Raw genomic sequence first — 27953 nt, forward strand, 5'->3', positions numbered from 1 at the left:
TCAAATAATTGACAGTTAATTTGATCAAACTTGACAGTTAGTGACACAAAGTGACAGTTAGTATGTATAGTTTGTGTCACTAGTCAAGTTTGACTGTCAAGTTTGATCAAATTAACTGTCAATTATTTGATGGTGAGACGGGGCCTTAAGAGTTAAAGACTTGAAAATAACCATTTTCGCGTTTTTCAAATTTTAAATCGCGTATAACTCGACAACAATTAATTTTAGAGAAAAATCATAAGAGACCCTTTTTGCTCATAATATTCCAAAGAATCTAAAAAAATTGGTACGAAGTGAAAAAATTGATTTTTTGAATTTGTTTAAAAAAATTGTTTTAACAATTTTCCGACCGCGGCATCTCCCGGCACTCTGTGTATTTGTTATAAGGACCTCTTTTTAAGAAAAACGTTTGTGCAAAAAAAAATTATCGGAATAATTTACCTAACGGGGGCGACGATATAGTCTGGACCAGTGGTTTTCAATGTTTTTGGGTCATGTACCACCAAATTCTTTTAAAATTATTCTTGGTACCACCTAACTGAAATACCTGTCGAGCTAGGTAACCTAACTAACTACAAATATGCTGGATTTTGGCTGTGTTTCTGTGTTTTGTGTACCACCCCAAATAATGTAATGTACCACCAGTGGTACATGTACCACAGATTGAGAACCCCTGGTCTGGACTATATGGGATGTTGCCTGTACAAATATCGTTCGGATATTGCTTTTGGTATGCGAGCTTCCTAACGAATCGTCGCCGACACCGCCGACTGGCTGGCATGTCGCATGTGCATGACATTGACATTTGGTTCTTGGTTGTCATGTAATTTAATGTTATTGTTAGGTTTTCAATGACAATAAAGTACAACCAAATACAACAGTTGTTTTGTTTACCAATCCAAAGATTCGTTCATTCTCATTCGTTGGTTTAACGATTGATAGTAACTATAAATTCAAATTACAGATCAGATGTATATATATATATAAACACGCAAAAATGCTTGGCTATAAAATGAAAAATGTAACTGCAATATTAGGTGACGTTATATATAAAAATAAATAAAATCTGCTGTTGATATTGTAGTTCATTAGTTTTGAAAAATAAGCAGTACTAACTTTAATCTTGTGCCAAATTAGTTTTATTGTTAATATTAATATTTTCACCCAAATAAGAGAAATGGATGACGTGCAACTGGGTCCTGTGAGTATTAGCATGATAGAAGATAATTTATATTTAGGAGGATTGGCAGCTGCGAAAAATTTGGAAGTTTTAAAGAAGTACAACATTACTCATATTCTTACCATAGATATATGTCCATTACCAAGAACTGTAACAGAACAAAGAAATTTAGTTACCAGATTTATACAGTTGTCAGACCAACCAAGAGAAGATTTGCTTTCATATTTTGATGAAACAGATTTATTTATTAATGAAGGAAGGGAGAAGGGAATTGTTTTGGTTCATTGTTATTTTGGTGTTTCTAGAAGTGCCACTGTTGTTATTGCCCATATAATGAAAAAATACCAGATGAGTTACTTTGAGGCATTTGATATGGTAAAAGCCAAAAGAAAAATAGTTTTTCCTAATCCAGGTTTTGTGTCACAACTAAAACTTTATAAAGACATGGGATACCAAATAGATAACAGAAACATGCACTATAAAATATATAAACTGTCTCTAGCTGCTTTTAGGGTAAGTAACAAGAATTATATACCTAACTACTTAATAATTTGTTTTCATAACAAATCTGCCAGAGTGTTACAAAAAAATGGTCCAAAATTATTCAAATTCCTAGGCACGATAATAAGATCGACTTTACCTATATCCTAAAATTGCACCTGATTATAATGGGTTGAGTTATAAAATAACTTTTTAAAATTCTACTACAACCAAACATACCATTAATACTGACAGTTAAACTGCAAAACCTCGTAAGTCGATTTTTGGTCCATTATGACTTTTATACTTTGTTGGTTTATACTTTTACATATCTTTTAAACTATTTAATGGTACTAGCGACATCAAAGACCTCGTAAGTAAGATTTTTTATTTATTTATTTATTTATTCACGGGTAAGCCCTATTCAGATATAAATGTTACAGTGTTCTAAATTATCATAATATAACATAACAAAGTGGTTTGAGAAAAAATAATTCTATGAGTAGTACAGTTACAAAAAAGAAAAAAAGAAGATTACATATAGGTCAGTACAATTACAAACAAAAGATAACACATAAATCAATTCAGAAATTTTCCAAGGTATAATGGTTTTGAGTTATCTAATACATACAGGTCATGTAACACAAATCACAATACAAAAGCTCTGGCCGAAAGTATTATAAAGTTAAAAAGAAATATGATTTTTAAAGCAGGAAACTGATACACCTATTAAAAATTTCAAGGATATTCAATGAGTTAGCTAATCTAAGAGTTCTAGGAATAAATGTGTTGTAAGAATAATAGACCATTCCAGGGTGACGTCATTTGACAGCGACTGGTGGGCAAAATATTGTAAACAAACTAGGTTAAGTGTAGAAAACCATTGTTTAATTTAAGAATATGATTAAAATACCAGCGTTTTGTTCAGTTTGAAAGTGTTCCAGTAAAGGTAAAAGAGATAAAGTAAGTTTTTTTTATAATACCAGCCGCATTTAAAGACCGAAATGTTTTAAATCACTATAATCACAATACACTGTAAACGGAACGACGATATGGGCCAAGAAAACTGATTTTCTGATTATACCGGGTTTTTGCATCCCCTACGAAGGGATGTCCTATATCCAATATTTGAAATTTTTGTAGTTAAAACCACAGATTTTTTATAATAAGGCGAGAAAATAGCAAAAATAACACCAAAAACACAATTTTTGCCCCTCAGCAACAGTGTCGAAAGTCACTTGACCTGGAATGGTCAATTGTGTGTGTGTGTGAGAGAGAGAAAAAATGGCTTGGATGTGGGTCCGTTAGCCACAGATTTTTATTTTATTTTTACTTACCTCAATTTATTAGTTTTGTTATATTTATACCTATTTCACTTAAATTTGTTTCTCTCACTTTGTTTCTCTCAAGTAGTTAATGAGTAATTTAAATATTTCCATTTTATGACAACTTATTAGATATTCTATACTAATTGAATATCTACATATACACAGCTATCAGTTTTGAAGTAGTGTGTGAAGAAAATCTTGATTTTATGAATTATGAGGAATATTTTTACGATTTCAGAAATGGTGACTACTTTTCAATAAATAATTATTTAGCAAGTATAAATTGGGAGGGACTGTTTCTTAGTGGTACAGCTGATAGTATGGTGGTCATTTTTTATGATATAATTTACTCATTGATAGAAAACTTTGTTCCACTTAAGAAATATAAGATCTCTACCTTTCCCTCTTGGTTCTCCTCAGAGCTGCGTAACCTAATTGTATGTAAAAAACAGGCCCACAAACAATATAAAATTAGTAATAGGCAAGATGATTATGACCGTTTCGTGGCTTTAAGAAATCAGTGTGAAATTTTAAGAGCAGACTGTCAGAAACAGTATTTAGATAGGATACAAAACAACATTTCCCATAATCCAAAATATTTTTGGTCTTACATTAAAAGCAAAAGAAATGGGTATAACATACCAACTACAATGGTCTATAATGACAGGGTTGGCTTGAATGTCAAGGACTCTGCCAATATGTTTGCAGAATATTTCTCATCTGTCTACTCAGATGACCAACAAGATACTTTACCTTTTTTTAGTTTTGAAGGTTCGATTTGTTTGAGTTCCATAATACTTATAGCAACTGAGATCTATGATACTATTGCAAGTTGTAAAAACCGATTATGTGGAGGGCCGGATGGAATCCCAGCCTATTTTCTGAAAAAATGTATATGTGTACTTACAAAACCAATTTTGTTTATTTTTAACAGATCACTTGGTACTGGTAGCTTTCCCAGTCTCTGGAAGAAGAGCTTTTTAAAGCCGATTTTTAAATCAGGTGCAAGGAACGACATATCAAACTATCGAGCTGTCTGTAATCAGTCAGAGCTGCCATAGTTGCTTGATTGTTTGGTTAGTAAGAAACTGACATGGTGTTTTAGAGGCATTTTTAATCCTGAACAATTTGGCTTTATGAAAGGGTGGTCAACAGATGCCAGCCTAGTTTTGTATGTCAATCATATATATAACAGCTTTGAAGAGGGATTCCAGGTTGACTCGATCTATACTGACTTTTCTAAAGCATTTGATCGGGTTAACCATGGGGTCCTATTACAAAAACTAAGAGCTTTGGGTATTGTGGATCCCCTTCTTCAGTGGATTTCAGAATTTATTAGCGGCTGTACGCAGGCAGTTAACTTAGGAGGTGTTACTTCGATTGAAATAACAGTTCCATCAGGCGTGCCGCAAGGCTCTCATTGTGGCCCTGTTTTGTTTTGCTTGTTTCTGGTTGATTTAGTAGAAAAAATTAAAAATTGTAGTGTTCTTATGTTTGCTGACGATGTAAAACTGTTTAGAAAAATTCAATCCTGGGATGATGCTGTTATACTACAGGAAGATCTTAAATCTTTTTATGATTGGTGCAGTTTAAACAGAATGTCACTTAATATAAACAAATGTCATAAAATGACGTTCTCGAGGAAAAGAAATCCAATTACATTCGTTTATTATATTAATAACTTGCCATTAGCCTCTAAAAATGAAGTATCAGATTTGGGAATCTGGTTAGACACCAAACTGTCATTCTCATGCCACATCAATCAAGTAACAAACAGGGCGATGAAAGTACTGGGATTTATCCAACGCACATCTGTAGACCTGTCTTTGTTCACATTTAGAAAACTTTATTGTGGTCTCGTTAGGCCCATTCTAGAGTTTGGATCAGTTGTATGGTCCCCATCATACAACTGTTACATTGAACATATTGAAAGAGTCCAAAATAAATTTTTGAGGGTAGCAGCTTATAAGAGTGGATACAGGAGAGAGGAATATGACTATCAGTGGGTAAGAGATAGTCTAAATTTACCAACACTTGAGTCAAGGAGGACATTGTTAGATTTATGCTTGCTACACAAAGTTATTAATGCTTTCATTGATTGTCCTCAATTGATATCACTTTTTAGTCTTAAAGTTCCTAGTAGAAGCAACAGACAATCAGAAATCTTTTCAGTGCCATTTCACCACCACACTAATTTTGGTATAAATGAACCGACTACACGATTGGTTCGGAGTGCTAATGGCCTGCCAAGACAAATGGATATTTTTGACTCCAAAATTGGTTTGTTCAAAAAACAACTAAGGGGTATCTTACAATAAGTTTGTTGTAGTTCTGTATTGTTCTTACAATATGTTTGTTTGTATTATTCTGATGTGTTTATTATTTTAATAATTTATTATTGTTGAGGTGTAACTTGTAAAAGTCTTGTTGTGTGTAAAACTTTTAAATGGATGCTGTAAATAAATAAATAAATAAATAATTGGAAAATGAACTTGTGTTTGTCGTAAATTGTAATATAAATTGATTTATATATCTCTCGTTAATTTTGCATTCAAAGAAAATATGGTTCAAATCTCTAATCGAAACATTATCACAAAAACAGACTGATGAATCTATTCCTAATTTGTGCAGATGTGCCTCATATTTTCCGTGTCGAGTTTTTAATCTGACATAGTAGAAATATCTTGCTTTGGCAGGTTATACTTAAATATGTATTCAGGTGGCGGAGGAAGTTCTTGATGTAAAGAAAAATATAAATTTTTTGATATGCTTGAAATATTTTTCCATTGTTTTTTCCATATTTTATTTATTCTAGCTTTGAGATCATTTATTACATCTGTCGATAAGATCTAAGTTAGAATCTCACCATTTTTTATTGCTTCTTTGGCCAACTCATCCATTTTTGCCCATATAAATACTACTTCCACTTTAGTAAGAATAATTGAATCTATGAAAAGAAACATAAAAGGTTTGCACCTGCCTAGTCAAACGACTGTGGACAAATAGAGATATTTTGGAGAGAAGCTCGGGGCAGTTACACAGCCTGTTGATAATTTTAAATAAAATTATTAAGTCTCTTTGTTTTCTGCGTACCTCAAGAGGAGGTAAGTTCAGTATGCGCTCTAATGCAGAATAGTCGTAGTATACATGCATCTTAGTGGCAGTATATCTCAGAAAATTGTGTTGGACAGCCTCAAGTTTCAGTTTATGAGTAAAGTAATAGGGGGACCAAATTGTGGAATAGTATCAAAATGAGATCTAACCAGGGAGAAATAAAGGGATTTAATAGCTGAGATGTTAGTAAAGTCTCTGGTGGTTCTCTTTATAAAGCCAAGCATCTTCATAGACTTCTGTATTGTACTGGAAATGTGTGATTTATAGCTAAGGACGGAGTCAAGGATCACACCTAGATCCTTAGTTTCAGAGGCAGAATGTAAGGTCAGATTATTTATACTATATTCGAAGATGATTGGATGATGAGTTTGATGAAAACGAAGAATATGGCATTTGGATGCATTCAAACACATACCATTTTGCATACACCAGTTAGATAGGCGTTCAATATCACCTTGTAGACTAAGTGAATCAGCCTCACATGTGATTATTTTAAAACATTTTAAATCATCAGGGAATAACAAAGTTTCACTTACTTGGAAACAGGGTATTAGATCATTGGTAAATATATTAAACAACAGAGGCCCAAAGTGTGATCCTTGTGGTACACCTGAGGTAACAGAGATGGTATGAGAATAGTAATGATTAATCCTGACAATTTGCGATCTTTGCGTAAGATAGCTCTTGAGCCACTTCAATATAAGGCCATCAACTCCATCTAAATAAAGTTTATGAATCAAGAGCTCATGATAAACTTTGCCGAAAGCTTTGAAAAAGTCAGTATATACACTTGTAACCCCTTCTCAAGAGCATCTGTCAAAAAGTCAACATATGTTATGAGACCAGAGAGAGAGAGAGAGAGAGGAGAGAGAGAGAGAGAGAGAGAGAGAGAGAGAGAGAGAGAGAGAGAGAGCGAGAGAGCGAGAGAGAGAGAGAAAGAGAGAGAGAGCGAGAGAGACGTATTAACATAGGCAAAAATATAGGTCCGTGAACCTGGCCCCCGAAATGCGAATATTCGTGTGAAAATTTGCGCATTGTTTGCCCATCGTTTGACCATGTTTGCCCACTTATTACTTTTTTTTGCCCACCTTTACAATAAGAGATACATACATGACATAAAAAACATAAGACCCAAATTTGCTCCGAATTGAAAAAAAGATATGCACTCGTTTGACCACGTTTGCCCACCTTTTAATTTTTTTAGATATTTATTATTTCTCTAGATATGACATAATTGACATAAATAACATGAAATAAAATTTTTTCGAAAATCAAACTCGCGCGTTCGTTTGTCCGTCGTTTGACCACGTTTACCCACCTTTTAATTTTTTCAGATATTTATTGTTTCTCGAGATATGACATGATTTACATAAATGACATAAAATATAATTTTTCGAAAATCGAACTCGCGCGTTCGTTTGTCCGTCGTTTGACCACGTTTTTTCCACTTTTTAATTTTTTCAGATATTTATTGTTTCTCGAGATATGACATAATTGACATAAATGACATGAAATAAATTTTTTTCGAAAATCAAACTCGCGCGTTCGTTTGTCCATCGTTTGACCACGTTTGCCCACCTTTTAATTTTTTCAGATATTTATTGTTTCTCGAGATATGACATGATTGACATAAATGACATAAAATATAATTTTTCGAAAATCGAACTGGCGCGTTCGTTTGTCCGTCGTTTGACCACGTTTTTCCACTTTTTCGTTTTTCGATTCACTCATTATTTTCCGAGATACGACATACACGACATAAATCACAAAAAACCTATAAAATTAAATTTTTTCAAAAATCGAACTCGCGCGTTCGTTTGTCCGTCGTTTGACCACGTTTGACCTTTTAGTTTTTTCAGATATTTATTGTTTCTCGAGATATGACATGATTTACATAAATGACATAAAATATAATTTTTCGAAAATCGAACTCGCGCGTTCGTTTGTCCGTCGTTTGACCACGTTTGCCCACCTTTTAATTTTTTCAGATATTTATTGTTTCTCGAGATATGACATGATTGACATAAATGACATAAAATATAATTTTTCGAAAATCGAACTCGCGCGTTCGTTTGTCCGTCGTTTGACCACGTTTTTCCACTTTTTCGTTTTTCGATACACTCATTATTTTCCGAGATACGACTACACGATATAAATCACAAAAAACCTATAAAATGAAATTTTTCGAAAATCGAACTCGCGCGTTCGGTTGTCCGTCGTTTGACCACGTTTGCCCACCTTTTAATTTTTTCAGATATTTATTGTTTCTCGAGATATGACATGATTGACATAAATGACATAAAATATAATTTTTCGAAAATCGAACTCGCGCGTTCGTTTGTCCGTCGTTTGACCACGTTTTCCACTTTTTCGTTTTTTGATACACTCATTATTTTCCGAGATACGACATACACGACATAAATCACAAAAAACCTATAAAATGAAATTTTTTCGAAAATCGAACTCTCGCGTTCGTTTGTCCATCGTTTGATTACGTTTGCCCACCTTTTAATTTTTTTAAATATTTATTATTTCTCGAGATATGACATAATTGACATAAATGACATGAAATAAAATTTTTTCGAAAATCAAACTCGCGCCTTCGTTTGTCCATCGTTTGACCACGTTTGCCCACCTTTTAATTTTTTCAGATATTTATTGTTTGTCGAGATATGACATGATTGACATAAATGACATAAAATATAATTTTTCGAAAATCGAACTCGCGCGTTCGTTTGTCCGTCGTTTTACCACGTTTTTCCACTTTTTCGTTTTTCGATACACTCATTATTTTCCGAGATACGACATACACGACATAAATCACAAAAAACCTATAAAATGAAATTTTTTCGAAAATCGAACTCGCGCGTTCGTTTGTCCGTCGTTTGACCACGTTTGCCCACCTTTTAATTTTTTCAGATATTTATTGTTTCTCGAGATATGACATGATTTACATAAATGACATAAAATATAATTTTTCGAAAATCGAACTCGCGCGTTCGTTTGTCCGTCGTTTGACCACGTTTTTCGACTTTTTCGTTTTTCGATACACCCATTATTTCCCGAGATACGACGTACACGACATAAATCACAAAAAACCTATAAAATAAATTTTTTTCGAAAATCGAACTCTCGCGTTCGTTTGTCCATCGTTTGACCACGTTTGCCCACCTTTTAATTTTTTCAAATATTTATTATTTCTCGAGATATGACATAATTGACATAAATGACATGAAATAAAATTTTTTCGAAAATCAAACTCGCGCGTTCGTTTGTCCATCGTTTGACCACGTTTGCCCACCTTTTAATTTTTTCAGATATTTATTGTTTCTCGAGATATGACATGATTGACATAAATGACATAAAATATAATTTTTCGAAAATCGAACTCGCGCGTTCGTTTGTCCGTCGTTTTACCACGTTTTTCCACTTTTTCGTTTTTCCCACCTTTTAATTTTTTCAGATATTTATTGTTTGTCGAGATATGACATGATTGACATAAATGACATAAAATATAATTTTTCGAAAATCGAACTCGCGTTCGTTTGTCCGTCGTTTTACCACGTTTTTCCACTTTTTCGTTTTTCGATACACTCATTCTCCGAGATACGACATACACGACATAAATCACAAAAAACCTATAAAATGAAATTTTTTCGAAAATCGAACCCGCGCGTTCGTTTGTCCGTCGATTGACCACGTTTGCCCACCTTTTAATTTTTTCAGATATTTATTGTTTCTCGAGATATGACATGATTTACATAAATGACATAAAATATAATTTTTCGAAAATCGAACTCGCGCGTTCGTTTGTCCGTCGTTTGACCACGTTTACCCACCTTTTAATTATTTCAGATATTTATTGTTTCTCGAGATATGACATGATTTACATAAATTACATAAAATATAATTTTTCGAAAATCGAACTCGCGCGTTCGTTTGTCCGTCGTTTGACCACGTTTTTCCACTTTTTCGTTTTTCGATACACCCATTATTTCCCGAGATACGACGTACACGACATAAATCACAAAAAACCTATAAAATAAATTTTTTTCGAAAATCGAACTCGCGCGTTCGTTTGTCCGTCGTTTGACCACGTTTGCCCACCTTTTAATTTTTTCAGATATTTATTGTTTCTCGAGATATGACATAATTGACATAAATGACATAAAATATCATTTTTCGAAAATCGAACTCGCGCGTTCGTTTGTCCGTCGTTTGACCACGTTTGCCCAACTTTTAATTTTTTTAGATATTTATTGTTTGTCGAGATATGACATGATTTACATAAATTACATAAAATATAATTTTTCAAAAATCGAACTCGCGCGTTCCTTTGTCCGTCATTTGACCACGTTTTTCCACTTTTTCGTTTTTCGATACACCCATTATTTCCCGAGATACGACGTACACGACATAAATCACAAAAAACCTATAAAATAAATTTTTTTCGAAAATCGAACTCGCGTTTTCGTTTGTCCATCGTTTGACCACGTTTGCCCACCTTTTAACTTTTTTAAATATTTATTATTTCTCGAGATATGACATAATTGACATAAATGACATGAAATAAAATTTTTTCGAAAATCAAACTCGCGCGTTCGTTTGTCCATCGTTTGACCACGTTTGCCCACCTTTTAATTTTTTCAGATATTTATTGTTTCTCGAGATATGACATGATTGACATAAATGACATAAAATATAATTTTTCGAAAAGCGAACTCGCGCGTTCGTTTGTCCGTCGTTTTACCACGTTTTTCCACTTTTTCGTTTTTCGATACACTCATTATTTTCCGAGATACGACATACACGACATAAATCACAAAAAAACTATAAAATGAAATTTTTTCGAAAATCGAACTCGCGCGTTCGTTTGTCCGTCGTTTGACCACGTTTGCCCACCTTTTAATTTTTTCAGATATTTATTGTTTCTCGAGATATGACATGATTTACATAAATGACATAAAATATAATTTTTCGAAAATCGAACTCGCGCGTTCGTTTGTCCGTCGTTTGACCACGTTTTTCCACTTTTTCGTTTTTCGATACACCCATTATTTCCAAAGATACGACGTACACGACATAAATCACAAAAAACCTATAAAATGAAATTTTTTCGAAAATCGAACTCGCGCGTTCCTTTGTCCGTCGTTTGACCACGTTTGCCCACCTTTTAATTTTTTCAGATATTTATTGTTTCTCGAGATATGACATGATTTACATAAATGACATAAAATATAATTTTTCGAAAATCGAACTCGCGCTTTCGTTTGTCCGTCGTTTGACCACGTTTTTCCACTTTTTCGTTTTTCGATACACCCATTATTTCCCGAGATACGACGTACACGACATAAATCACAAAAAACCTATAAACTAAATTTTTTTCGAAAATCGAACTCTCGCGTTCGTTTGTCCATCGTTTGACCACGTTTGCCCACCTTTTAATTTTTTTAAATAATTATTATTTCTCGATATATGACATAATTGACATAAATGACATGAAATAAAATTTTTTCGAAAATCAAACTCGCGCGTTCGTTTGTCCATCGATTGACCACGTTTGCCCACCTTTTAATTTTTTCAGATATTTATTGTTTCTCGAGATATGACATAAATGACATAAAATATAATTTTTCGAAAATCGAACTCGCGCGTTCGTTTGTCCGTCGTTTGACCACGTTTTTCCACTTTTTCGTTTTTCGATACACCCATTATTTCCCGAGATACGACGTACACGACATAAATCACAAAAAACCTATAAAATAATTTTTTTTTCGAAAATCGAACTCGCGCGTTCGTTTGACCACGTTTGCCCACCTTTTAATTTTTTTAAATATTTATTATTTCTCGAGATATGACATAATTGATATAAATGACATGAAATAAAATTTTTTCGAAAATCAAACTCGCGCGTTCGTTTGTCCATCGTTTGACCACGTTTGCCCACCTTTTAATTTTTTCAGATATTTATTGTTTCTCGAGATATGACATGATTGACATAAATGACATAAAATATAATTTTTCGAAAATCGAACTCGCGCGTTTGTTTGTCCGTCGTTTGACCACGTTTTTCCACTTTTTCGTTTGTCGATACACTCATTATTTTCCGAGATACGACATACACGACATAAATCACAAAAAACCTATAAAATGAAATTTTTTCGAAAATCGAACTCGCGCGTTCGTTTGTCCGTCGTTTGACCACGTTTGCCCACATTTTAATTTTTTCAGATATTTATTGTTTCTCGAGATATGACATGATTTACATAAATGACATAAAATATAATTTTTCGAAAATCGAACTCGCGCGTTCGTTTGTCCGTCGTTTGACCACGTTTGCCCACCTTTTAATTTTTTCAGATATTTATTGTTTCTCGAGATATGACATGATTTACATAAATGACATAAAATATAATTTTTCGAAAATCGAACTCGCGCTTTCGTTTGTCCGTCGTTTGACCACGTTTTTCCACTTTTTCGTTTTTCGATACACCCATTATTTCCCGAGATACGACGTACACGACATAAATCACAAAAAACCTATAAAATAAATTTTTTTCGAAAATCGAACTCTCGCGTTCGTTTGTCCATCGTTTGACCACGTTTGCCCACCTTTTAATTTTTTTAAATAATTATTATTTCTCGATATATGACATAATTGACATAAATGACATGAAATAAAATTTTTTCGAAAATCAAACTCGCGCGTTCGTTTGTCCATCGATTGACCACGTTTGCCCACCTTTTAATTTTTTCAGATATTTATTGTTTCTCGAGATATGACATAAATGACATAAAATATAATTTTTCGAAAATCGAACTCGCGCGTTCGTTTGTCCGTCGTTTGACCACGTTTTTCCACTTTTTCGTTTTTCGATACACCCATTATTTCCCGAGATACGACGTACACGACATAAATCACAAAAAACCTATAAAATAATTTTTTTTTCGAAAATCGAACTCGCGCGTTCGTTTGACCACGTTTGCCCACCTTTTAATTTTTTTAAATATTTATTATTTCTCGAGATATGACATAATTGATATAAATGACATGAAATAAAATTTTTTCGAAAATCAAACTCGTGCGTTCGTTTGTCCATCGTTTGACCACGTTTGCCCACCTTTTAATTTTTTCAGATATTTATTGTTTCTCGAGATATGACATGATTGACATAAATGACATAAAATATAATTTTTCGAAAATCGAACTCGCGCGTTTGTTTGTCCGTCGTTTGACCACGTTTTTCCACTTTTTCGTTTGTCGATACACTCATTATTTTCCGAGATACGACATACACGACATAAATCACAAAAAACCTATAAAATGAAATTTTTTCGAAAATCGAACTCGCGCGTTCGTTTGTCCGTCGTTTGACCACGTTTGCCCACATTTTAATTTTTTCAGATATTTATTGTTTCTCGAGATATGACATGATTTACATAAATGACATAAAATATAATTTTTCGAAAATCGAACTCGCGCGTTCGTTTGTCCGTCGTTTGACCACGCTTTTCCACTTTTTCGTTTTTCGATACACCCATTATTTCCCGAGATACGACGTACACGACATAAATCACAAAAAACCTATAAAATAAATTTTTTTCGAAAATCGAACTCGCGCGTTCGTTTGTCCATCGTTTGACCACGTTTGCCCACCTTTTAATTTTTTTAAATATTTATTATTTCTCGAGATATGACATAATTGACATAAATGACATAAAATAAAATTTTTAATTAAGTAGTAAATATGGTTTTAAACGTGGCTGGATTTCTATTTTCCATGTACCCAGGTAATGAATAATGTTAATTTATCATCGTTAATTAAGTTAATATCGTAAAAATATTGTTTTCATGACGTCCATTGAAAATAAAAAATCAACCTTACCTGACATAAAATCTCTATATTGTGAAATTCACAACGTTTAGTGTTTGAAACGTTGTAAATAACACAAAATTAAGAATCATTGAATAGAGGATTTAGAATTCATTTTGTCAAAAATTCAGTGTAAAGAATAAAGAAGTCACATAATATAGATAACCTAATTTGTGAGACAATTATGATAAAAATTTACACAAAGTCGCATCCTATAATATAAACTGATCAAAAGCTAGTCAGACGAACGCGCAAGTTAGATTTTCAAAAAAAATATTTTTTATGAGTTTTCGTGATCGATGTCGTATACGTCGAATCTCGGGAAATAATAAGTATATCGAGAAACGAAAAAGTAGGCTATCGTAGTCAAACGATCGACAAACAAACGCGCGAGTTCGATTTAAAAAAAAATTAATTTTAGTGTTTTCTGTAATTTATGTCGTGTATGTTGTATCTCGGGAAACAATGAGTATATCGAAAAACGAAAAAGTGGGAAATCGTAGTCAAACGATGGTCAAACGAACGCGCAAGTTCGATTTTCGAAAAATTATATTTTATGTCATTTATGTCAATCATGTCACATCTCGAGAAACAATAAATATCTCAAAAAATTAAAAGGTGGGCAAACGTGGTCAAACGATGGACAAACGAACGCGCGAGTTTGATTTTCGAAAAAATTTTATTTCATGTCATTTATGTCAATTATGTCATATCTCGAGAAATAATAAATATTTAAAAAAATTAAAAGGTGGGCAAACGTGGTCAAACGATGGACAAACGAACGCGAGAGTTCGATTTTCGAAAAAAATTTATGTTATAGGTTTTTTGTGATTTATGTCGTGTACGTCGTATCTCGGGAAATAATGGGTGTATCGAAAAACGAAAAAGTGGAAAAACGTGGTCAAACGACGGACAAACGAACGCGCGAGTTCGATTTTCGAAAAATTATATTTTATGTCATTTATGTCAATCATGTCATATCTCGAGAAACAATAAATATCTGAAAAAATTAAAAGTTCGAAAAAAATTTATTTCATGTCATTTATGTCAATTATGTCATATCTCGAGAAATAATAAATATCTAAAAAAATTAAAAGGTGGGCAAACGTGGTCAAACGATGGTCAAACGAGAGCATATCTTTTTTTCAATTCGGAGCAAATTTGGGTCTTATGTTTTTTATGTCATGTATGTATCTCTTATTGTAAAGGTGGGCAAAAAAAGTAATTAGTGGGCAAACATGGTCAAACGATGGGCAAACGATGCGCAAATTTTCACACGAATATTCGCATTTCGGGGGGCCAGGTTCACGGACCTCAAAAATATGAGGATATTACCTGTAATAGGAGAGTGTTTTAACACTATTGGTTCAAAAAGAGCATTTACGAAGGGTACTGACAATTTTTTATAGCACAAATACAAAATGGAGTACAAATATTAGGAGATTAAAAGATAAACTTGCATACAAAACAAATAGATACAACACTAGTTGATCAAGAGAAACAAAAACTACTATTAACTACGAGTACTTACTAGTTAAATGAGTCTTTCAAAAGCCTTGTGTAAAAGATTGTCTATGTGCACTTGTTCTGATTGCGCCGTCTCCTTTCGAAGGTTGGCGATCCAAATGGCAACTGTAGCTTTGGAAACTGCGGCACGAAAAATGTTTTCTCAGGTTCTTAAGCCACGAGATCTGGCGTCTTCCTTCTGATCTTTTGCCCTTTACTTTACCTTCCAATATGATTTGAAGTAAAAAGACTAAGTTTTCACACTAATGGCATATAAAACAACATAATGCTATTCTACATCCCACCAGAATGAAAACAATGGGAACCTTCTCTGGTTACACCTCTGATGCTTCTACAATTTGCAAGCCATACGGATGCTGAGACTAAGGAAGATGAGGGAATTCTACAATTTACAATTCACGTCCCATCTGCTCAGCGCGGTAAAGTTCCAAAGAGAATGGTTCCCTTCATACTCCACACAGAGTAAATGTAAATCAAAAATGAATAACCATTTTCAATTTCGTTGCAAAACGAAAATACAGCCGAACCATATTCCAGTCCAATCAGAGAGTGCTGCAAGCACCTCTACCGGTTTCGAAACTTATCAGTCTCTCATCAGGAGGCACATATGCTGCTCTCCCTGATCCAACCAAAACAAACCCCAGCGTGCAGTCCCGGATTGCAACGAACGAAATGGCATAGATGCCCTAGCGGCAACTGCTAGCAAAAAGACTAAGTTTTCACTCTAATGGCATATAAAACAACATAATGCTATTCTACATCCCACCAGAATGAAAACAATGGGAACCTTCTCTGGTTACACCTCTGAGGCTTCTACAATTTGCAAGCCATACGGATGCTGAGACTAAGAAAGATGAGGGAATTCTACAATTTATAATTCACGTCCCATCTGCTCAGCGCGGTAAAGTTCCAAAGAGAATGGTTTCCTTCATACTCCACCATATGGTTCGGCTGTATTTTCGTTTTGCAACGAAATTGAAAATGGTTATTCATTTTTGATTTACATTTACTCTGTGTGGAGTATGAAGGGAACCATTCTCTTTGGAACTTTACCGCGCTGAGCAGATGGGACGTGAATTATATATTGTAGAATTCCCTCATCTTCCTTAGTCTCAGCATCCGTATGGCTTGCAAATTGTAGAAGCCTCAGAGGTGTAACCAGAGAAGGTTCCCATTGTTTTCATTCTGGTGGGATGTAGAATAGCATTATGTTGTTTTATATGCCATTAGAGTGAAAACTTAGTCTTTTTGCTAGCAGTTGCCGCTAGGGCATCTATGCCATTTCGTTCGTTGCAATCCGGGACTGCACGCTGGGGTTTGTTTTGGTTGGATCAGGGAGAGCAGCATATGTGCCTCCTGATGAGAGACTGGTAAGTTTCGAAACCGGTAGAGGTGCTTGCGGCACTCTCTGATTGGACTGGAATATGGTTCGGCTGTATTTTCGTTTTGCAACGAAATTGAAAATGGTTATTCATTTTTGATTTACATTTACTCTGTGTGGAGTATGAAGGGAACCATTCTCGTTGGAACTTTACCGCGCTGAGCAGATGGGACGTGAATTGTAAATTGTAGAATTCCCTCATCTTCCTTAGTCTCAGCATCCGTATGGCTTGCAAATTGTAGAAGCCTCAGAGGTGTAACCAGAGAAGGTTCCCATTGTTTTCATTCTGGTGGGATGTAGAATAGCATTATGTTGTTTTATATGCCATTAGAGTGAAAACTTAGTCTTTTTGCTAGCAGTTGCCGCTAGGGCATCTATGCCATTTCGTTCGTTGCAATCCGGGACTGCACGCTGGGGTTTGTTTTGGTTGGATCAGGGAGAGCAGCATATGTGCCTCCTGATGAGAGACTGGTAAGTTTCGAAACCGGTAGAGGTGCTTGCGGCACTCTCTGATTGGACTGGAATATGGTTCGGCTGTATTTTCGTTTTGCAACGAAATTGAAAATGGTTATTCATTTTTGATTTACATTTACTCTGTGTGGAGTATGAAGGGAACCATTCTCGTTGGAACTTTACCGCGCTGAGCAGATGGGACGTGAATTGTAAATTGTAGAATTCCCTCATCTTCCTTAGTCTCAGCATCCGTATGGCTTGCAAATTGTAGAAGCCTCAGAGGTGTAACCAGAGAAGGTTCCCATTGTTTTCATTCTGGTGGGATGTAGAATAGCATTATGTTGTTTTATATGCCATTAGAGTGAAAACTTAGTCTTTTTGCTAGCAGTTGCCGCTAGGGCATCTATGCCATTTCGTTCGTTGCAATCCGGGACTGCACGCTGGGGTTTGTTTTGGTTGGATCAGGGAGAGCAGCATATGTGCCTCCTGATGAGAGACTGGTAAGTTTCGAAACCGGTAGAGGTGCTTGCGGCACTCTCTGATTGGACTGGAATATGGTTCGGCTGTATTTTCGTTTTGCAACGAAATTGAAAATGGTTATTCATTTTTGATTTACATTTACTCTGTGTGGAGTATGAAGGGAACCATTCTCGTTGGAACTTTACCGCGCTGAGCAGATGGGACGTGAATTGTAAATTGTAGAATTCCCTCATCTTCCTTAGTCTCAGCATCCGTATGGCTTGCAAATTGTAGAAACCTCAGAGGTGTAACCAGAGAAGGTTCCCATTGTTTTCATTCTGGTGGGATGTAGAATAGCATTATGTTGTTTTATATGCCATTAGAGTGAAAACTTAGTCTTTTTGCTAGCAGTTGCCGCTAGGGCATCTATGCCATTTCGTTCGTTGCAATCCGGGACTGCACGCTGGGGTTTGTTTTGGTTGGATCAGGGAGAGCAGCATATGTGCCTCCTGATGAGAGACTGATAAGTTTCGAAACCGGTAGAGGTGCTTGCAGCACTCTCTGATTGGACTGGAATATGGTTCGGCTGTATTTTCGTTTTGCAACGAAATTGAAAATGGTTATTCATTTTTGATTTGAAGTAGTTCATATCTTTCCCCTCTCAACACATGGCCCAAGTATTGTATTTTTCTTTCTTGGATTATTCTGAGTAATTCTTTTTGTTTGTTCATGCGCCGAAGTACCTCATTGTTAGAAACCTTTTGTACTCATGGAATTCTCAGCGTCCGTCTGTATGCATGCATCTCAAAGGCATCCATTCTCTTTTCTGTTTCAGAGTCCATTGTCCAACTTTCACAGGGATATAACAAGACAGAAAACACATAACATCTGATCATTCTAATTCTGAGCTCCTAGCTCTAGCTTATGTGCACTATTGTCTATTAACAACTTCACTGGTACCAAGAGCCTGACTGTCGTGGTATGAGGAGGAAGTGACAACGTTGATTGCGTTCAGCTACTAAAGCCGATGCAACAGAGAGATCCGAGAAAGAGTTTTAGACGAAGACCTTTGGGAAGATAAAGATGCATGGAGATTGGGCATTGGAAGACGTCGGAGGACATTTTAAACCGATTATATATATACGTAATTTCTTATTACAACCTAACTGTGGTTAATCCCATATAAACATAACATTTAATTCAAACATGTCACAAGTCAACAGTTTTAGAACCCCGTATATTTTTAATTATCTATTATATAATATGTAATATGCTAGATAACAACTGATCCTTTGGAAATCAAATATGGGTGGGGTAAAATTAGGTATATATTATCCCGTGGGAATATAGGAAACGTAATTATTAACAGCCTTCCAACTGTTCTAGTCAGTATGAAAAATTAAGGTCCAGTAAACGCGCTTTATACGAAGTAGTCCAAAAACGGATAACAAAACGCAATAGAAAGATAAGATCTAAGATGTATTAAAGATTAAGTTTTTTTTAATTAAAAGATCGCACAATATAGAAATTTGCACAGTTTGTTGCTTTTATTTTCGAAGTATCAAAGTTAATGTTAATATAAAAAGGAAATATATGAAAATATACGATTAAAACACTATTTTTTGGTTTTTAGGTGAGAAAAGTAAAGATTTTACCACAAGAATTTCACTATCTAATTCAGCCTGATCCAAGTCTTGAACAAACTGAACCAGAACCCAATGTTTACCGATGTAAAAAGTGTAGGAGAATATTAGCAGCTGAATCTAACCTTCTTTTGCATGAGTCAAATGGAGTAGTATGCAAAGAAACTTACTTTGTAGAACCAATTGCATGGATGAATGTCTTGCAAGAAAACCAGGGCAAAATATTGTGTCCAAAATGTTCAACTAAATTGGGATCATTTAGTTGGATAATGGGATGTCAGTGTCCTTGTGGAATACAAGTGGCACCTGCATTTTATCTCACTCCTTCCAAAGTAGATTTTTGTAATGTTGTTAAAAATTTAGAAACTACATGTTAGATAGTTTACAGTTTGAATCAAAATTTGTTGTATGTTTTAATATTAAATATACCATATATTTATTATGAAAGCCAGGCTGCCATTATTTAGATTGAGCAAATAATTGTGTAAAATAAATAAATTCAAATGTTTTTTTAATAATTGACACTGTATGTTACTTATGCGTGATACGTTTCACTGTCATAAGCATATATGTGTTTATGTTGGAATTTTTGATACGTTGTTACCTTACAAACCTTTTTTAAATAAAAACCAAATAACATAGAAATTAAAAACCAATAAGACAGATAATAATTAACGTGGAATGAAAATAAGAGACATCTTATATTTCAATTCGTTCAGACAGGACCATATACACCTTGTGTAAGTTTCATCGTCAGTAGAGATCATCATAGGGGTATATATGGTTACCTTTGAACGAAATAAAAAATAGTCAGTCTCCCAATGTCGAATTACAACATATAACTTAATATGGACGCTATAGCGACATCTACCAATTCGACGTTTTATTTCCGGAGTAATAAACACTTCTCTTGGGACCAGATTCTGGTTACGCCTCTATTCGTGGTTTCTAATACTTGCAAACCAAATGAACGATGAATGAAAGAAGAGCCTGGGAAGTCTAAAATGTGTACTTCACTGGCTGTCTATTATTCAAGGCAAAAATTCCAACGAATTTAGAAAATCTGGATAGAAGGCGGACTTGTATCTTCGCGTTTATCCTGTGTAAGCTAGCATCAAGTGATGAAAAACTTAACACTTGTTATAATGATTTATTGAAATAAAAATTAAAAACGAACAACTTCAAAATGAACTAATTATTTTAAGGGCAGTCCGGTTAGACAAACAAATATAATTACGTATATTCAAATGGGAAATAAGCCACAATTTTACCTAAAAATGATTTTATTAACGTTTCGACGCCCAAGTCGGGTGTCGTTGTCAAAATACAAAATAATACTAAATAAACAAAAATGGTGTTGCTTAGTAAAAAATTCTTCTAATAATTTATTTAATCTGACTCATTTATATCGGCAATTCAGACACGTATTATACATAATAAATATAATTACAATTAGATATTATACGACGTTACAAAAAGCCGGTAGCTTCGCGTAGTGATGTGTCTCTTGTGTGATGTATCTCTTACGAATGCGAAAAAACGAATCCCATGTCTGGTATGATCTCATTTTCCTATGGTCTGACTTTTGACCCTGAATTCGAGCCTCGCCATGCACTTGCTGGCTGGATCTCATACGATAACGAAGGTTAATCCCGGAATGCGCTGAGTGTGGTAAAAGCAGCGGCGTAGTTAACACTGTTGCACAATAAAAAACGAAGCAAAATAAATCTAAAAAGTTTGCTTGAAACTCTACATTCTCCCAGCCTTGATTCCAGGAGGGAATCAAAATATTCCTACACTAACTTCATAAATAGAAGAAACTAATTAATGTCTGAAACCGTGGGCAAAACGCACACCTTGTTTACACCTCGTTTGAGGACGGATCCATTTGTAGTCTTTACCGACACTACTCGAGTATGTCCAGCGGCACCAGGATGTTCAGCATGAACACGGGCTAAGGGCCAGCAGAGTGGTGGCACGTTGTCTTCTTTGAGAAGCACTAGATCTCCTATCTTCGGGCCTCTAACAGTTGAGCAGCAACTAGTCTTTGGTCGAACTTGCAATGAAGTCAAGTATTCCTTGTGCCATCTCGTCCAAAAGTGATGGCGTAATTTTTGAATATATTCATACCGTAACAAACGGTTGCTAGGCACATCCCCATAATTTGGTTCTGGAACGGCTGTCAATGACCTGGCGGCTATGAAATGTGCGGGAGTCAAAGGTAAAAAATCGTTGGGGTTAGAAGACATAGGTGAGGTAGGACGGCTATTTAATATAGCCTCGATTTGAGTGCATAACGTATACAGCTCTTCAAAATCCAATTTAGCTTCTGTTAACACACGACTCAAATGATATTCGATTTGTTTAATATGAGATTCCCAGATTCCGCCAAAAGATGGCGTCCTGGGTGGAATAAACTTCCAAGTTATATGCTCATTACATAAAAAATTAGTTATTTCACCCTGTATTGTATTAAAAAATTTGTAAAATTCCTTGAATTTATTATTGGCACCTACAAATGTAGTTGCATTATCAGAGAAAATCTGACATGGTTTTCCCCTACGACTGATAAAACGCCGCAAGGCGGCAATGAAACAATCCGTAGGCAAATCTGACACAGCTTCTACAGCGTGTCTACTTAAGTTGGAAACATATGGGAAACTTTTTTTATTATTCATTTTACGAAAAAAAAGTTATTCTTTATAAAAAGTTCTGCATGCTATAAAACCTAAGATTCAATCATCAGATATCAAATTTTGTCAATATTATACGAGGTATGTCAAAAAATATGAACTTCGTTCAAGAGTAAAGTACCTTTATTTCTCTCAATGTCGAAATTTCTTATTATGAAAAGTTGTTTGGAAATAAAAACTAAGATTAAATATGCAATTACATGCTTCTAATTGAAAAAAAATATTTTCCAAATTTTTCTCAAATTTATTGATACTAACTTCGTTTTTATTTATTACACATACGATAACTCTTTTATTATTACTTTTACGAAAAAAAGGTATTCTCTATAAAAAGCTCTGTATGTCCTAAGACCGAAGATGCAACCATCAGATATCACATTTTATTAATTTTATACGAGGTATGTCAAAAAATATGAATTTCACTCAAGAGTAAAGTACCTTTATTTTTCACAATATTGAGAACGGTTATTAAAAAAGTTGTTTAGAATTAAAAACTATGTTCCAATATGCAATTACATCCTTCTAATTGAAATATTGTGAAATATAAAGGTACTATAATGATCTTGAGCAAATTTCATATTTTTTGACACACCTCGTATAAAATTAATAAAAGTTGATATATCATGGTTATGTCTTAGATTTTAAACCATGCAAAGCTTTTTATGAAGAATAACTTTTTTCGTAAAATGAATAATAAACGAGATATCATATTTGTAATAATTAAAAACGATGTTGGGTATCCATAAATTTGAGAAAAAATGTTTAATTTTTTTTTTTTTTTCAATTAGAAGCATGTAATGAATGCATATTTCATCTTAGTTTTTAATTCCAAACAACTTTTTATCATAAGAATTTTCAATATTGAGAGAAATAAAGGTACTTTACCCTGACCGAAATTCATATTTTTTGACATACCTCGTATAATATTGAAAAAATTTGATATCTGATGATTGAATTAGGTTTTGGGGCATGCAGAACTTTTTATAAAGAATAACTTTTTTTTGGTAAAATTAATAATAAAAAAGTTTCCCATATGTTTCCAACTTAAGTAGACACGCTGTATATGTACACCCTTCGTGACAAAACATAAATAAAGAAATCCAGCATTTTCTGGTTTTGCTCCCCTTCCCTTAGAATTCTTAATTAAATACGGCCCTGCATAATCCAGACCAACATATGAAAATGGCAAAGATTGTGTAACTCTTTCCATAGGTAGGTCTCCCATAAAAGGAGTAACTGGCTGTGCCTTTAACCTGTAGCACCTTAAACATTTGTGCAAAACCTGTCTGACAACAGCCTTGCCTCTTGTTATCCAATATTGCTGTCGTAAGAGGTACAATAAGTTCTGAGTACCCAAGTGTGCATTTTTTACATGCTCATGATTTATTAGCAGTTTAGTAAAATGGCTATTTCCTGCCAATAATATTGTATGTTTAACATCAAAAGACATATCTGCGTTTTTCAATCTTCCCCCTACTCTAATAATACCTCTTTGATCCAAAAAGGGGTTAAGTACTCTGACATTGCTTTCAGATAGTTGAACATTAGCTCTTAATAAATTAATTTCCACGGGAAATGACACTAATTCAGCAATTTTTATTAATTCTAATAATGCACATTCTAATTCTTGATTAGTTAAACAACCTGTGTTTTTAAATTTACCCTTGCTCCGAGTGTTGTTAACAAACCTCAATATATAAGCAAAGGCTCTAAGTAATCTGGAGAAATTTGAAAACCGTTCAAAATCAATCAAATTTATTACTGAAGTTATTTTAAATGACTTAGTCTCCGGAACAGTATCGGAAAGTTCGACTGTTCTTGAAATAAAACGTTTCTCATTCTGCAAGAAAGGAGGGCCTGTCCACCAACTGTTATTAATTTTTAAACTATGAATGCTCGACCCCCGAGATAATATATCCGCGAGATTCAACTCAGATCGAACATGTTGCCAGTGGGAAGCCTCAAATAATGCTACTATTTTAGCAACTCAACATTTTAACAACTTTTAACATTTAATATTATTAATTTCCAAACGTAATGTGGATACAATTTTCTTGGTTAATTCAGCACCCAATAATGCAGCGCATAATTCCAACCTCGGAATTGTTATAGTTTTTAAAGGTGCGATCCTGCTCTTTGCTGAGACCAAGGCGACCAAAAAATTGCCATCGCTTGTAATAGACCTCAGATATACACATGCTCCATACGTTCGTTCACTCACGTCACAGAAGCAATGTAATTCTAAATAATTAAAATCGGCACATACAATAAGTCTGAGAACCAGAACGCTCTCAACCAATGGAAGTTCATCCCGAAAACTCAGCCACTCTTGTAAAATCTTGTACAAGACAGTTTCGTCCCAAGAAGTTTTTTCAGACCACAACTTCTGCATGATTATTTTAGCTCTGACAATAAATGGATTAAGTAATCCTAATGGATTGAAAAGTTTAGCAATATTTGACAAAATGGTTCTTTTGGTTACCTTCTCAGAAATTTCAGTTGCGGAATATCTATAAGAAAACTTATCAGTTTTAGGATGTAAACTAAGCCCTAATGTCTTTGACAACATGTCACTTTTTTCGACAACATGTCACTTTCAATATTTGGTCCAGACAATAATATGTCATTGAGACTAGCACCTGAGGATGTACGAGCAGAAGCGTCGAATACGACCCTCAGTTTTGTAGTTAAACTTTCTTCTTTAACTACCCCATGATGTGGCAATATATACCCAGGGGTTTTTATTTATATCTAACCTGGACATATGTCCTAATTTTTCGTACTCTTCCATAAAGGCGTTGTACTTATTTGAGAATGTTGTATTTTGACTGAATTTTACTTGCAGTCTTTTAAACCTTTTCAAGGCATTATTATAAGAGGCACCCAACTTATTGCGTTAGCTAACGCAAGGAATTGGGAAAGAAAAGCGAGTAACAAAAGGGAGTGGAAAAGAATAGTACATCAAGGCATGGGCCTACTAGGCTCGTACTGCTTACATATTATTATTATTATTACCTGTCTATTCATCAAAGTAAAAATTCCAACGAATTCTTGGTCCCTATACTCAAATAGGAGTAAACTAATATAAAATGAAAATGAGAGACATCTTATATTTCAATTCGTTCATCATACAAACACAAAAAATAGACATGCCTAATTGCAGAAACACATCTAACTAGACAATCATTTATTAAGCTGCAAGGTTATCAAATCTATCATGCCATACATCCACAAAATTCAGCCAGAGGCGGAGCTGCTGTCGCTGTTAAAAATAGTATTCTCCACTGGGAACGTGAAAAAATTGAAACCGAAGAAATACAATGTGCCTCTATCAGTGTTAAAACTAAGAAATACACACTTAACATTGCAGCTGCATATTTCCCTCCTAGACATAACCTCAAAAGAGAAGACTATGCTAACTTCTTGTCAACCTTGGGTGAAAAATACATAATTGGCGCAGACTTTAATGCAAAAAATACCTGTTGGGGCTCCAGACTCTCAACACCTAAAGGTAAAGAATTGCAGCATGTTGTGACCGGACACAATTGTAGATGGCACTCTACTGGGAAACTCACTTACTGGCCAAGTGATGCAAACAGAATCCCAGACCTCCTAGATTTTTTCATATCTAGAGGTGTAGCAACAAATTTTATAAAAGTATAGGATGTAGAGGAGCTTATATCTGACCACTCTCCAATTCTACTAACAATTAATGAGCAAATTGTTACCACTGAAATGAAACCCGTGTTGACCAATAAGTTTACGGACTGGGTAAACTTCCAATCAGAAATTAATGAGAAAATTGAGTTCAATGGATTTATTCAAACGATAGAACAATTGGAACAAGAAACCGAGCTATTTATGATAAACATCCAGCAGGCAGCGTGAAACAACACACCTATAATCCAAAGAAAAACAGTAGGAAACAATTACCCCAAAGAAATTAGAGACTTGATACAGGAAAAAAGAAAGGCTCGGAAGATATGGCAAAGAACTCGAATTACAGAAAATAAAAATAAGCTAAATAGGTTCACACAACAGCTGCAAAGGGAAATCTCGAAAATTAAAAACGAATCAATCAATAAGTACCTGAGAGAACTAACTGATGATGAATGTACCGATTACTCCCTTTGGAAGGCAGCCAAAAAGATAAATAAGCCAGTTCAGCATGTACCTCCTTTACGAAAAGAAAACAGAACATGGGCAAGAAATCCCAAAGAGAAAGTGGATGCGTTCGCTGATTATTTAGAAAACATATTTCAGCCAAACCCTGGGGAAACTCATGTAGACGATGAACCAGTAGCTTTTGATTCTGTTAACATACAACTGACTACTACAAAAGAAGTTCAAAAATTAATCAAAAACATCAATACAAAAAAAGCGCCTGGGTTTGACCTGATCAATGGTGAGATACTAAAAAAATTACCTAGAAAAGCCATAGTAAAGCTTACTACACTAATAAATGCATCCTTTAGGCTTAGATATGTTCCCATCCTTTGGAAAACTGCAGAGGTTATAATGATACCAAAAGTAGGACAAGATAACCATGAATTAACATCATACAGGCCAATCTCCTTACTATCCATAATCTCAAAGGTGTTTGAAAAATTACTACTACGAAGAATGAACCATATAATTGAACAAAAAAATATTATTCCTACTCATCAATTTGGATTTCGTGATAAACACTCCACAATTGACCAGATCCATCGAATAGTAACTGAAATAGAAAAAGCACTGGAAGGGGACAAAATTTGTTCGGCAGTATTCCTGGATATCGCAAAAGCATTTGACAAAGTATGGCACGACGGTCTGTTAATGAAGCTAAAGAAAATATTTCCTATGCAACTCGTTGAAATATTGAAGTCATACCTACACCAGCGAACATTTAGAGTTAAAATGGAAAACGAGTACTCTGAGTTAAAGCAAATAAATGCAGGGGTTCCACAAGGTAGCGTTCTTGGACCAATACTATACCTTTTGTACACATCTGACATTCCGGAGAGGGAAAACATCCAACTGGCCACATTTGCTGATGATACAGCAGTCATGACAATAGGAGCAACTATAGAGGAATCTACGATTAACTTACAAAATGCAATTAATGGCATAGAAGGCTGGTCCAAAAAATGGCGTATAAAGTTTAATGAACAGAAGTCAGTTCATATTAACTTCACTAACAAGAAAATCAATAATCTTCCAATTATCCTAAACAACAACGTTGTTCCTAATAAAAAAACAGCGAAATACCTGGGTTTAAATCTCGACGTCAAACTAAAATGGAAGGAGCACGTTAAAAAGAAAACTGAACAGATGAAGATAAAGTACAAAAATATGTATTGGCTAATAGGTAGGTACTCTCAACTTTCCATTCAGAACAAAGTACTAATTTACCAACAGATATTGAAACCGGTGTGGACCTATGGCCTACAATTATGGGGCTGTACCAAAAAAAGTAATTACCGAAATTTAGAAACGCTCCAGAACCGAATATTAAGGAATATTGTATGTGCTCCCTGGTATGTTCGGAACGACAATTTGCGTAGAGATCTTAAAATCGAATCTACTCCAAATGAAATTAAGAAAGTCGCCAGGAGACATGAAGACAGGCTCCATAAGCATCCCAACCATGAAGCACTTCAGCTTCTTGTCAACGAACCCCAGATGCGAAGGCTCAAGAGGACTAAACCGTTCGAGCTCGTGTAATGTGTGAAGTTGTGCCGGGCTTAGTTAGTGTTGTGCATTGTATTGTAGCCACAACAAATACGTGAGCAATTAGTGAAAAGCAGAGTCAGTGCTGTGCTGTGTAGCCACAACAAAG

The 27953-nt window shown here is 34.6% G+C and overlaps 1 protein-coding gene across 1 annotated transcript; it reads left to right on the top strand.

Moving 5' to 3' along the window:
• The first annotated feature begins 831 nt into the window (after positions 1–831).
• LOC126878901 (dual specificity protein phosphatase MPK-4-like) lies at positions 832–19886 on the top strand. Its single transcript, XM_050641796.1, has 2 exons — positions 832–1693; positions 19430–19886. The coding sequence occupies exons 1-2, from the start codon at positions 1178–1180 to the stop codon at positions 19814–19816; spliced, it is 903 nt and encodes a 300-aa protein (XP_050497753.1). The 5' UTR covers positions 832–1177; the 3' UTR covers positions 19817–19886.
• Positions 19887–27953: the final 8067 nt, after the last annotated feature.

The sequence above is a fragment of the Diabrotica virgifera genome, chromosome 1 (genome assembly GCF_917563875.1).
Source record: "Diabrotica virgifera virgifera chromosome 1, PGI_DIABVI_V3a".
NCBI classification, from domain to species: domain Eukaryota; kingdom Metazoa; phylum Arthropoda; class Insecta; order Coleoptera; family Chrysomelidae; genus Diabrotica; species Diabrotica virgifera.